Raw genomic sequence first — 13,933 nt, forward strand, 5'->3', positions numbered from 1 at the left:
GGTACCCCAGAGTACCACCCATAGTTTTTTGGGAGTGGCTCAGACACTAAAAATGTGGATGAGTGACCTGTGTAATATATATACACAAGAAGGTGAGTTACTAAGTCACAAAAAGTAATTAAAAAATTACTTGCAGAGATACACTCCAAAACTATTTTTATTTCTCAACACAATCTCTACCAATATTTATGCACTTATCCCATCGTTTCATCAGTGCATCAATAGCAGCTGCATAAAATTCTGGATTGCTATCTCAGCCTCGTAGGACATGTTGAACATGTTCATGATCTGCCAAGTGTTTTCCTCCAAGATGTTTTTTTTTATTGGACTAAACAGATGAAAATCGCTTGGGGCTGTTAGATGTTTTGGGATTCCAAAGGAGTGCTCTATCATACTGTGATGAAGCATTGGACTGCAATTTGGAGAAAGCGTCCAGGCCTATTAACCAAAGGAGGAACAACGCTTCATCCCAATAATGCAAGACTTCATACAGCTCCCCTTACACAGAAGACAGTTAAAAAATTTGATTGGCAACTTCTTTAACACACACACTTACAGCCCCAACTTAGCGAAAAGCGATTTTCATCTGTTTAGTCCACTAAAAATTCATCTTGGAGGCAAACACTTTGCAGATGTGGTTTAAGATGAAGTCCTAATGTGGCTGAGACAGTTTGAGCATTAGTTTTGTTGATTTTTAAACATTAAAATTAAATCATTTCCATTCTGATTACTGTCCACAACTTTTCAGATACTGTATTTAAATTTTCCTACAGAATAATAAAAAAAAAATAACTAGTTTAAGAGCTTTTACAATGGCATCTTGATTGGCAACTTCTTTAACACACATCCACCTTACAGCCCCAACTTAGCGAAAAGCGATTTTCATCTGTTTAGTCCACTAAAAATTCATCTTGGAGGCAAACACTTTGCAGATGTGGTTTAAGATGAAGTCCTAATGTGGCTGAGACAGTTTGAGCATTAGTTTTGTTGATTTTTAAACATTAAAATTAAATCATTTCCATTCTGATTACTGTCCACAACTTTTCAGATACTGTATTTAAATTTTCCTACAGAATAATAAAAAAAAAAATAACTAGTTTAAGAGCTTTTACAATGGCATCTTGTTCTTAGTGTTATTAATAATACAATTACTTTTATATCAGTGTAAACAAGTTTTCAAATGAGATTATAACAAAAATGATAACAATCCATCTAAGCAGTATCAAAACAATTTTAATATCGAACCTTACTTTTCACAACTTAAAAAAAAACAGCAAAAAAAGAAGACATATGTAGACATTTATGTGACAATGCAGAAAACAAATTTAATGTCACCACTTCAACATGTTCATTTTCAACAGCTCATCTTTTCAATAACACAAATTTTAATCTCAAAGTAGTTAAGTTCGGTTCTTTTTCCCCCCTTTCAGTAGATATTTTGTTCAATATGTAAAAAAAGGTAATGTACAAACAGGAAAAAGCACTATGTTAGGTCTTCTCAGTTCTTGTATCATGCCGAAGAAGCAGCGCTAGTTTTTTCTTTTTCCAACTGCCTTTTCTTCACATCCCAATTATAAACTCGTGCCATATCTGATACATCATTAAGTATCAAAAACAGGATAGAAAAAAATTATAACTTTTGTACAAATATAATAAATTACCTTCACAATTTGGTTCCATTCGAAATAGTCATTGGAAATCAGTGTTTAACATTTCATTACACTGATCAATGAGACATGAAACGTAATAAACCAGATAGCTGCCACTGTGGGTTGTGCTGGTAATCGTGATAGACTTCATCACAAGGACACAGGTCCAAACCTCACAGGCTTTGGTAGTTAGCTCTATTTGGTTTCTGGGGTTTAACTTTGAGACAAACATGTAAGCCAGTCTTTCATTAAAAAAAAGCCCTCCACACAGAATAGTCAGATCTTCAACATTATACTTATGTAAATACCAAAATTCAAGAATCCGCAATTTTCACTTCTAATACAGGGTTCCCAGTAAAATCTACTTTATCACTTACCTAACTAAAGAAATCTCCCTGACTTTTTGCTGAAAAAAATAATATAATTCAAAATATCAACCTTCTAAATGTTTTCAGAGTTTGTTTTTTCTCCTTCACAGAAATTTTCCTTGACTTATCAAATATTGGCATATTTCCCCCAACCTTTGCCAAGTATTCTACACTTCCCTGACAATTTTTTAATTTCCCTTATTTTCCAGGTTGTTCAGAACCCTGCAATAATAGAAGACAGATGGTAAAACTTCCAAAGCAAAACATGCTTAACTCAGACATCATTAGAGCCACACAGGCACAAGACCCAATCAAGAATGGTGGGGCACCAAATTTTCTAATTTGCCTTTCTTTGACCACTCACTCAACAAGGAAGGGGGGGGGGGTCAAAATGCACACATGCCTGTCTGACCAAGTATCTAGTTGTACCGACTACCCTGTTTGCAAACACTTCATAAGAATATAAATCTTACCATCAAACTTGAATACCAAATAGCAGTGAAGGATACTGACTTCTGTCGTGGTCAGCTGATCTCTTAGAAAATCTAAGTCTTGATCTAATTGTGTAAGGTTCTTTGATGCTGACACGTGACTCTTCTTCAGTAAGTCATCCGCATCTTGGAGCGAGTATTCGAGCATCACATTAGCCTGAAATTTTCACAACATAGGATATTTGATTAAAGACATTCACAAGATATACATTCTAATCACTTGAAAGAGGGAAAAAAAGTTTAACAGAGAAACATATATCAACTTCTACAAAATTTTGTGTTACTGTCCATAGCACCAAATAATGAATACAAATATCCTGTCCACAAGTCGAAAAAACTCTGAGAAAAGAATAACTTTCTTCTTAAAAAAATTAAAACAATGCAAATCTTTAACAAAGATTCCCCTTGGGCTTTCTATTTTAGCTGAGGTCAAAAAATGAGACGATCAGATGTTTTGTATACAATGCACTGCGAGTCTAAATAAATAAAAATTATTCTTCCTGTTGATCAAAAATTTTGACTCTTTCTTTTTCAATTTTGTGCTGTGCAAAGTGCTAATTTTTTTTAGTCATTGCTTTGAAGAAGAAACATGAACATCCTCAATTTGAGAAAATTATTCTTAGCATTAGCTCCTGCTATGGAAGTTTGTTTAAGCATTAAAAAAAATTATTTAAAAGATTGAAAAACAGAGAACTAAATTATTACTTACACCCAACCAAAGGCAAACTTTGTCTGTAGGAGGAATTTTCGCCATGGCATACATCTGGTCTGATATTAAGAAGTGCGTTTGTAAATCCTCGTTCAGTGTCTGCAATTAATTGAAAGGGGGAAAAAAATTAATGTATGTTTCCAGATACACACTCGATAAAAAATTGGCGAATGGAAAAAAAAAACAACTTACTTTTTTAAGTTTAATCAAATTCAACATGTCCAAAGATGTCTTTATTTCAGGTATTTGTTTCTGTAATCTGAAAAAGAAGTCCAAATATAATGAGAAACAGCTTCTTCCTAAAAAATGCAGTTATATTCATTGCACACAAAAGATAGATTTGTACTTAATTATGTGACAATTCTTTGAAAAAGAAATTTCTCTAAATACATAACAACACTTTAGTACAGTTTCATACAAATATGCTCAATATTTGAGCATATTTGTATGAAATTGTACTAAAGTGGTTTTTTTTTAAGTTTCTTTTTTTCCCTCATGTGGAGATTATATTGAGCATATGCTTAGATGCGAGAAGATCCTCCAAAATTAGGTACCAGCCTGACCAATCTGTACTGCAGTGAAAATTCTATGCAACGATATCAATAACAATATTATATATCCTATATATATATATATATATATAAAATGGTAACTTCACAACGATAAGGTTCTCTGGTGCCTAGAGTATCATCATGAAGGCATTTCACTGCATTAACAGTGCACAAGATACACGTTTACATCCAAATTTGCAACATGACCCCAACTGATTTTTTTGCCTTTCATGAAGAAATTACAAGTAATTTCGAAGCAAGACTATTCAATAGTAAAAAACATGTGGTAGCTATAAAATCAATTATAGTCACAAATTTTTGAGAACCCAAAGAAGAAACTGGGACAAACAGGTGTCCTGAAAACATTCTTCCTGACCAATTTTTCCAATCTGTGCGAGGATCATAAGTGTGCCGCAAAAAATTTTAAAGAAAATTAAATTATTTTCTAAAAATGTTCAATCAATCATGATAAGAATAAACCAAAATCAAGACCCTTATAAAGCTAGTCGTATATATACTTCAAGCCGTATGTACTCATTTATATATATATATGAAATAAAATTTGGACAACAGCATGCAACAAAGATCAAGAAATGAGATAGGTATTCGTAAAAATCATAGCTAAGAAAATGAAAACTTGTACTTTTTGCTTTACAGATTTTATTTTATACAGGCATTTTCTGGAAAATTTACAGTGTTATCTACATCATCTTAAAATTTTTTTATGCAGATAACACAGAGATAATTTTGGCATAATAAGTATTTATCTACAAATGTACACCTAGAAGTAATATTTCACCTTAAAGGACAAAACATGATTCAGTTTGATGAATCTACTGATGTCAGTTGCCCCAAAGCAGAATGTTTTTCAACGAAACCTCATCTGGCTAAAAATGTTCAGCAGTAAAATTTACCAAAATATTGCTTTCTACACTTTTCTTAAAATTCTTAGATTGTTACGCAACATACAGGTTTCAGTATATAGTGGTGAAGGCTAACTTTTAACATTCAGTAAATTTGATAGCAAATACATCATAGACATATTATTTTTATTTTACTGAACAACCAAAACAATGACAAATTGGCAATATGTTTTCAATTTCATTGATAATAATTACATCAATTGTAATAACTCATCCAGGAATCCAAGATAATACTGTACAAGAAAAAAAACCACAATATTTTTTTCTGTTCAAAACATCACATTTGTGTGAATCATTTTCATGTAATAAGCAATACTGAAAAAAAAAACCGATTAGGACTAGAATCTTTAAAAAGGGACATACGTGCCTGTCTAAAATTCAACCAAGCAGAGAATAAAATACTCAACAAAACATAAGATTTTTTCCAGGAATTTTAATTGCAAATAGGAATGATTCATTTATATTTAACACAGTCGAACCTCCATAACTCAACAGAAGTTTTCATATTGAGAATAATCAGAAATCAGGTGAAAGGAGCGTATTTTTACTGTCTGAAGATCTATTGTCTATGAATGAGCAGTGCAATTGCAAAAAAAACTTCCAATCCTCCCCCCCCCCCCCCGAAACATTTCAATCTAGATTTTCGACAATCTCACTTGAAAATTTCATCCTACCTGTGGCTTTCAATGCCCACAGGTTGAGTTTTCCAGTTCTGAACAGAGTAATAACGGGAAGTAGCCCTACCCAAATGTATGAAGAAGAATCTTAGACACTTTATCAATCACCAAAACATGATTTTTGAATCACATGAGACTAACATCATAAAATATTTCAAACTGATCAACATATGGGTATTATAAAAATGAATTGCGATAATGCAATATAAATCATAGCCACCTTAGGGGGACATATTTTGTCGAGTTAAAAAAATATTTTTCTCTCCCCATATAATTCAGTATTGTGCGAACCATGAGAATAAATATGAAGTTACCGGGATAGCCGAGTTATCAAGGTTGCACTGTAATTAAATCATTGAAATTATATATTTTTAAATCTTAATTTAAGTATGCAGCTGAAGTTCAACTTTACATTCAAGTGTGGGCCGCAAGACAAAAAAAAAAGTTTAAAAAAATTTTACTCAAGACAGTGCATTTATTGGCCCAAAACCGCTGTCTGGCCAATCTATTTCTCGGCATATGGGGCTACTACTATATAAGAAAGAAAAACCAACAATGAAGAAAAATACTAATTACGTCATCTTCTTTCGAAGAAGGTTGAGTTCCATGAATTTATATTTGCTGTGCTGCTCATCCAGCCTCCGAAGTACAAGTTCAGCATTTTCTTGATTATCTTCTTGCTTCATAAAACTATCAACATCATCCTGTAAATGAAATAAAATAAATAATTCTCACTAACCTTCGAACATTAATTTAATTCAATCATTTCTATTGAACAATGGTCATTTTCTACACACAAGGGCAAAAAAGAATAACAATCAGTCACATTGCCAAATGTGAACAGCAGAGTTTGACTTCTTGATACATCTCAACGCGTTGGTGTGCTAACCTCTCCGTCATCATATTGCCATTTCTGAAGTACCTCCACATCCAGAAATAGTCAGATCAGCATGAATCAGCAATTAAACTCACTACATCTCTGAAAATGTTTTGATACTGTGGGTGAGTATCTGAGGGTTTATATACATCAAGTATTGACCTGAGGGAGCTACGAGTCCATAAGCGAGGTTGTTGCCAAACTGAAAAGTTATTTCTGTCGCTAATGCTGCCCTCGGCACTTCAGCTTTTTCAAACTGTTTTCATTGATGAAATGAATTGAGTCAAAAGGCTAGTTTCATCTTTTTAATGCCATTTTTAATTCTTATTGTCATCTGCATCTTGTTAGTGTAAATAATGTCTGATAGATGGCAGCACCTATAACATATGTTATACTCTGATCAGTGTACTGTTTGTTCTCATTCCTCTTGTAACCGTCCTTGTATGTGTTGTGTAGTTTGTAGTAATGTGTGTTTCTGTAATAAAACCATATATCGTAATTGATCCACGGACTCATCCTAATAGGTTATGGGGCCCGCCGCATAAGATTATTTTTGTGACTACAAACTCGTGAGTTCCGATGTTTTTTTAACGATCTTTCTCGCGCCGATTAGTTTTCTCTCCAACATGGCGACCGCTGAAGAATACGAAGCCTTGAGGCGGGAATTGGAAACTCTGAGGCTTTCGATGTCGACGACTTCCAGGACTGTGACAACCAGTTTTGCCGTAGGCACGTTGCCTGAATCTAAACATCTCGAAGGTCCGAAAAATTTCACCGATTGGAAATTCGCCATGAAGAACTTCCTCATCGACTGCGGTTTGTGGAGTTGTATTGTGCCGGGAACCGAACCAATCGACAACGCATTGGATCGCCGAGCTCTCGCGAAAATCAACTTATCTCTCAAGCCTGCGACTGCAACGATCACGCGGAAATGTGAAACTGCCAAGCAAGCATGGGACTTGCTCAATGACACCTTCGAAGATAAAGGTATTGTTCGTGTGGTAGGCCTGTATCAGAGTCTTCTGGACATTCGTTTTCACGATTGCCGTACAGTAGACGAATACCTGAATAAATTCACGATCGTCGCGGAACAGCTCGAAAACGTCGGCAAGCCGTTGGATGACCACGTCATCGGTGGTTTCATTCTCGCGAAATTACCGGACTATTACAAGCCTCTCGTCCTGGGTATTCGCGGATCTGGACAAGAAATCACGACTTCATTCGTGAAAAGCCTGCTGCTGGAAGACGCAACTGAAGTTCCGAAACCACCATCGAATTCCGTGTTTTTCGTGAAAAAGCAACCTGCCAGTGCTACAAAAGGAATCCGTTGCTTTAATTGCAATGAGCGCGGACACAAGTCTACGACCTGCTCGAAACCAAAAAAGAAAAATCGCCGGAAAACTGAATCTAAGTGTTCTGCTAATGCAGTTTGCTCTAAAAAAGAAATTGCTTCTGGAGCAACTGTTTCTTCTGTATTTTCTGCCGCGGTTTTCTCTGACAAACATGAATGGTTCATAGACTCTGGTGCATCAACTCATCTCAGTTGTTCATTGCCAATTTCACACGATGTATCATCCGAAGAAGAGGTCCGTCTAGCCAATGGTGAAAAATTGCCAGTCACAGGGCACCGAGACGTCGCCATAGTGCTCAGCTCTTCAAAAACACTGCATGCTAAAGATGTCAAGTCTGTGCCTACACTCGCGCTGAATTTGTTAAGTGTTAGTAAACTTGTACACAGTCAGCCTAAGCTATCAGTCATCTTTGATGAGACCGGTTGCAGGATACTAAAAGAGAAACCCATGGTTGACAGTTCATCTGTTTTGGCAACTGCAACAGAGGTGAATGGACTGTATCGTCTTGATAATGAAACAAACTTTGTTTGTACCACTTCAATGAAGCAAGACACCTGTCAGTTATGGCATAGGAGACTGGGTCACCTTAATTTTCGTTCCCTAAGAGAGCTGCAAAAGTCACTTTATTTCAAATGTGATTTAAAATCTGATTTTGAGGATTGTGATGTTTGTGTTCGTGCAAAATCACACCGTCAATCCTTTCCAAAATCAAGCAAGACACGTGCAGGAAATCTTCTGGAACTTGTTCACTCAGATCTCTGTGGCCCCATGCAAATCTCATCAAAAGGTGGAGCTCGTTATTTTCTTACTTTTATTGATGATTTCTCTCGCAAATGCTTTGTATACTTCCTGAAGTCTAAAGATCAAGTTTTTGACAAATTCGTTGAATTCAAGACATTTGTCGAAAATCAGATGGAAAGAAAAATCAAAGTCTTACGTTCTGACAATGGTGGGGAATATGTCTCTGAGAAAATGGAACGTTTTCTGAAAGATGCTGGAATATTGCATCAGCGAACTGTACCACATACACCCGAGCAGAATGGAGTAGCTGAACGCCTCAACCGCACTTTGATGGAAGCTGCTCGTGCAATGCTTTTCAACTCTAATTTGGACATTGTGTTTTGGGCCGAAGCTATCTTGACAGCTACCTACATTCGCAACCGATGTCCTACACAAGCTCTAAAAAAACGCATTCCCCAAGAACTGTGGTCTGGACGAAAACCTAGCATATTGCATCTTCGCATTTTTGGATGTCGAGCCATGGTTCATATCCCCCAGTGTAAAAGGAAGAAGCTGGATCCTAAAGCTTGGGATGGTATCCTTCTTGGCTACAGCGATGAAACCAAGGGTTATCGCATTTACAACCCCCAAACAGAAGAGGTGCAAATTGTTAGAGATGTGAAGTTTTTTGAAGACCAGTTTCCATTTGGCAAAATGGATTCACCGAGCCATGATCCATTTCCGTCGCCTGAAAATGCAGCTGATACACAGTTTTCAACCGTTACTATCTCTCAGCCTTCTCTAGAGACTGAAACATCATTGGAAAACAGTTCAGAACAGTCTTCTTCCCATACAGTGAGGACACATGACGTTTTACCAAATGTTCCGATCAGATCTGATCGCTATCCTCAACGTACACGACAACAAAACATTCGTATCTTCAATGATGATTTTGTATCCTTCCAAGCTTCATTGTGTGAAAGTACACCTGAATCATTGACTGAAGCTCTGAACAGCCAGGATGCTGAACATTGGAAAAGGGCCATTGACGAGGAACTGAAATCGCATGCTGATAATCAAACATGGATTCCAGCTGAACTTCCTCCAGGTCGGAAAGCCATTTCCATGAAATGGGTATTCAAGATTAAGCAGACTGCTGATGGTTCTATTGAACGGTACAAAGCCCGTTTGGTTGCTCGTGGATGCTCCCAAAGCTATGGCCTTGATTATGATGAAACCTTCTCACCGGTCATCCGAACAACCTCGATCAGACTTTTGCTTGCCCTTGCTGCTAAATATGACTGGGATGTTCATCACATGGATGTTGTGACAGCCTTCCTCCATCCGAAGTTGGATGAAGACCTGTATGTCAAGCTTCCATCTGGATCCATTTGTCGTCTTTTGAAATCTGTCTATGGTTTGAAGCAAGCCAGTCGTTCATGGTATATGTTACTACATGATGTTCTTTTCGACCTTGAGTTCACTCCGTCCGAATATGATTCTTGTGTGTACTTCAAGATCGAAGGGGGGAAAACAATCATTGTGGGAATATATGTGGATGACATTCTAATTTTCAGTGATGATAAATCTGCTACTGATGATCTCAAAGCTGCCCTTGTCAAAAAGTTTAAGATGAAAGACCTTGGTGAAGTGAACCATTGTTTAGGTATGAGGATCACTCGTGATCGAAAGAACAGAAAAATTTTCATTGATCAAGAAAAATATCTGAAAGATGTTCTCGTCCGTTTTGGCATGTCTGATTGTCATGGTGTTGCCACTCCTCTTGAAGCAGGACTTAGTCTATCCAAGAATGATGAACCGAAGACCGAATCTGAAAAGGAAGAGATGTCCAATGTACCTTACAGAGAATTAGTTGGCTCTCTCATCTTCGCTGCATATTCAACGAGGCCTGATATAGCTTTTGCTGTTGGTCATCTAAGCAAGTTCAACAAAAATCCTGGGAAAGCTCACTGGACTGCGCTGAAGCGTGTTCTTCGATACATCAAGTCAACTGTTTCCATGAAAATGATGTATGAAGCTGATCACTCTGAGCTTTCTGCATATACTGATGCAGATTGGGGAAATTGTTTGGACACCAGAAGGTCCATATCTGGATATGCATTCATGATGTCAGGAGGAGCTGTCACCTGGATGTCAAAACAGCAACACTCCGTAGCTCTCAGTTCAACCGAAGCTGAATATATGTCTTTAAGTTCAGCAGCTCAGGAATGTGCCTGGTTGAGAGGAATAATGTGTGAGCTGAAATTGAAAGGACATCAGAAATCCACTGTGATTTATTGTGACAATCAATCTGCAATAAAATCTGCCGAGAACCCAAAATTCCGTGCTCGCACCAAACATATTGATGTAAGGCATCAAAATATTAGATCCAAGATCAGAGAAGGGGACATACTCCTTGAATATGTCCAGAGTCAAGATATGATTGCAGACATACTTACGAAAGGACTGCCAAGACCAGCTCATCAAAAGCTTTGCAAAGAACTGGGACTTGTCACCTGATTTCCACTAAGATAATTCAGACAGACTGAATTAAAGGGGGGTGTTAGTGTAAATAATGTCTGATAGATGGCAGCACCTATAACATATGTTATACTCTGATCAGTGTACTGTTTGTTCTCATTCCTCTTGTAACCGTCCTTGTATGTGTTGTGTAGTTTGTAGTAATGTGTGTTTCTGTAATAAAACCATATATCGTAATTGATCCACGGACTCATCCTAATACATCTTACCGCTCTTGTGTTCGTGCTTCTTACTTAAATATGCATCCTTGGCTCACTGATTTTTCCCAATTTTTTTAATATTATGAATATTCTTTCTTCATTCTCATCAGAAAACACTTTTCCATCATATACCAGCAATAGAAAGCCAAATTTCTTGCCCAAAATGTGCTACTGAAATGGTAGCTAACAGCAGCAATAGAAACATGTTTATTTTGGGGTACTTGTATATTATGAAATTATTTGGTGGCCATCTTTAATTTCGGAACAGTTATACTACAAACTTTTTTTTCTTTGGCAACTTTTTTTGGAGATTGATTTCCTTTCTGGACTGTTGGTGCTTTTTCCTTCCTGGTTGTCTATTTCTTTTTTTTTGTTGCTATTTTTTTCAGCTTGTACGTTTACCGTTTCTTTTCTTATATGATGCAGACAGGACCATCTTAAGATTATCATCAAATTTGAATAGTATTCATAATAATAATAGCACTCAATAATTTCAACTAGATCACTTGTTATGAACCCCCTTATCAAGACAGCACTGGCTGCAAGCAGTGATTTTATCATCTCAAGATGAAGGCACCCATAGGAGGCACAAATTAGTCTTTTGTTGCAAAGCAGCACAAGTTCCCCAAGCTTACTTTTACGCCATTTTTCCATATGTTGCAGACAGTATGTTACCTTTGTTTTTCATTGCAATACTTCTGTTTTTTCTCAGGTTGTACCATCCTGATCCCAAAATCTGCATTTCTAACTCCCACGTCGAGAGAGACCACTGTATTATTTATAACAGTCTTATTAATTACTATTTTTGTCTTTAATTTTGATCTCAAATTTAGTAAAAGTAAATTCTTACATTTTTAATCTCGACCTTTATCATTTTTTTCCTTTTCCTTGTAACTTTGGTGGTTGCATTTGTTTCACTCTCTGTGATTTTTCATCATGCTTTTGCACTTTTTTCACGCCAAAGAGAAAAAAATTGCCAACACATTCCCAAAAAAGGATTGCATTACAGCTGTTAAATTTTTATGGTGTTGATGAAGTTTGGAGATTGAAAAAAAAAACAAAAAAAAACGGGATTGATAAGAGGTTGAAATCTTGATGCAATATGAAATAATCAATTCACGAAGTTTTTGTTTCCATGTAAAGACTGAATTCAAAGTGCAGACGAGGAAAGCAAACAACATGTTCGGAAATTAATGTCAAATGCTTCTTCGGGAAACTGAGCCACAACCTCTCATAGTCAGATGAGTGCTTTACCATCAAACTAGACAGGGCCAGCATTTTCCTCAGAGGTTATATGTGTGCTGAATAGGACCACCCATGGGCAGCTTCCTAACTCAGCTAATAGCCTCAGATGGCAACATAAGTCAAGTGCTCATAGATGTTCCTTCCATCATTAACGAGAAAATCCTGGCAAATATTGTACAGCAAAAACGCATCGATCAATTAATATTTTATTTGCCTTATTAAAAGCATTTCAATTTTTTGTATAAATTAAAATCAGCCAAAGTTCTAATTTTTGTGATTAATCTCAATTCTTTTTACATTATGAATTTACCATTAAGAGGGAGTCCTGTGAAAAATTCTGACCTCGTGGCCAACTAAAGATCAAAGCCCATAAGCTCAGCTCTGGTGGCTCTCCTCCTGCTCTCCCCTTCAATTTTATGAAATGGAAGTTGTACCCAGGGCCCACAATTGGCTGACTTTTGTACTATAGACACGAGACCCTTTCCCGTTACCCCACGATTCTGCTTCAAAGAACTCTGGGGGGGGGCTTCGAAAATTAATATTTGCCCAGGGCCATGATACAACTTGCTCATTGGGTTGAGCACATGTGTTTGAACATATGGGAACCGGAGGGGAAACTGAATTTAATGTTTAGTGAATTCAACTTATAAGAAGGTAGATAAAAGAAAATTATATTATAATTTAAAGGAATTCATAAAATAAATAATTATTATTCATAAACACTCACTACAAATACCGCTGCAGGAATCCCAAGAGAATTCTTCTGAGGAGCATCAATAGATTCGTTCAACTTTTCCGACATTCTGGAAATTAGGAAAATGAATTGAAGAAATTAATAAAATAACAAACATTTGGTTTTTAATTGCACGAAAAGATTACAGTACGAAAAACAAGGGAAAAAAACTTACTTGAAATTAAGAACTTTCACGCTGTATATATATATACAAGAAAACCGTAAGAAGCGAAATATTTTCAGGACCGTACAAACTGTAAAAACTTTACATCTTTACGGAGAAAAATGAAAAAAAAAAAAACTACAGATAGAAACAGATAAATTTTTTATTTTATACAGTTGATTAACTTATTTTTTTGAATTAATTTCTGAATGATTATTTTCCTTTCGAATCAGAAATAATGAAGCTTCGATAATTGTTGTTGTAATCATAAATGAGCTATTAGCTGATTGGTTTCACCGTCCATTGCACGGTTCCGTTCGGCATATATACGCTCTAGCGAAGGAAAATCTCTATCTCCTCTGTAGCTTAGTGTTCAGAGCACTCGTTCGGCAATCGAGGGACCCGGGTTCGACTCCCGGTAGAGGCAGAGGGGAGTTTTTTCCTTCCTTAAAAAATTAACATCTCAAATAATAAATATCTTCACAACATCCAGTCTTCCGTATATCTTGTATAAATGACTTAATTCATAAATCACTTTTGTATTTAAAGGTTCATTTCAAGCTGATCGGCATTTTTTCGAAGAAATTTACCAAAATTTCGAGAACAAAAACATTTAATAATCCACATTATTACTTGAATTTGGCGTTTTTCTGCCTTTGCTACCCTCCCCCCTCCTCACCAATGTCCCGTATTTATTTCGATGAAATATGGTCATCAACTATAGAAAGATGTTT

General features: G+C 36.3%; 1 protein-coding gene across 1 annotated transcript; it reads right to left on the minus strand.

Moving 5' to 3' along the window:
• Positions 1-1,213: 1,213 nt before the first annotated feature.
• Positions 1,214-13,297, minus strand: LOC149076389 (prefoldin subunit 3-like). The gene is made up of 7 exons (XM_089243930.1): positions 13,212-13,297; positions 13,031-13,106; positions 5,945-6,072; positions 3,410-3,476; positions 3,218-3,316; positions 2,527-2,665; positions 1,214-1,590 (listed from the first exon to the last, which is right to left on the minus strand). The coding sequence occupies exons 2-7, from the start codon at positions 13,103-13,105 to the stop codon at positions 1,511-1,513; spliced, it is 588 nt and encodes a 195-aa protein (XP_089100056.1). The 5' UTR covers position 13,106; positions 13,212-13,297; the 3' UTR covers positions 1,214-1,510.
• Positions 13,298-13,933: the final 636 nt, after the last annotated feature.

This window comes from Pholcus phalangioides, unplaced genomic scaffold (genome assembly GCF_987345545.1).
Source record: "Pholcus phalangioides strain wild (caught in Gottingen) unplaced genomic scaffold, Ppha-v1.0 ptg000015l_1, whole genome shotgun sequence".
NCBI lineage: Eukaryota > Metazoa > Arthropoda > Arachnida > Araneae > Pholcidae > Pholcus > Pholcus phalangioides.

What these genes read in the sequence shown, in the direction of transcription:
- LOC149076389 (XM_089243930.1), bottom strand. Translation starts at nt 13,105, where the DNA reads ATGTCGGAAAAGTTGAACGAATCTATTGATGCTCCTCAGAAGAATTCT. An exon ending in TTCCTGCAGCGGTATTTGTA is followed by an intron (nt 6,073 to 13,030) that starts GTGAGTGTTTAT and finishes TTTCATTTACAG; the next exon opens with GATGATGTTGATAGTTTTAT. An exon ending in ATTTGATTAAACTTAAAAAA is followed by an intron (nt 3,317 to 3,409) that starts GTAAGTTGTTTT and finishes AATTAATTGCAG; the next exon opens with ACACTGAACGAGGATTTACA.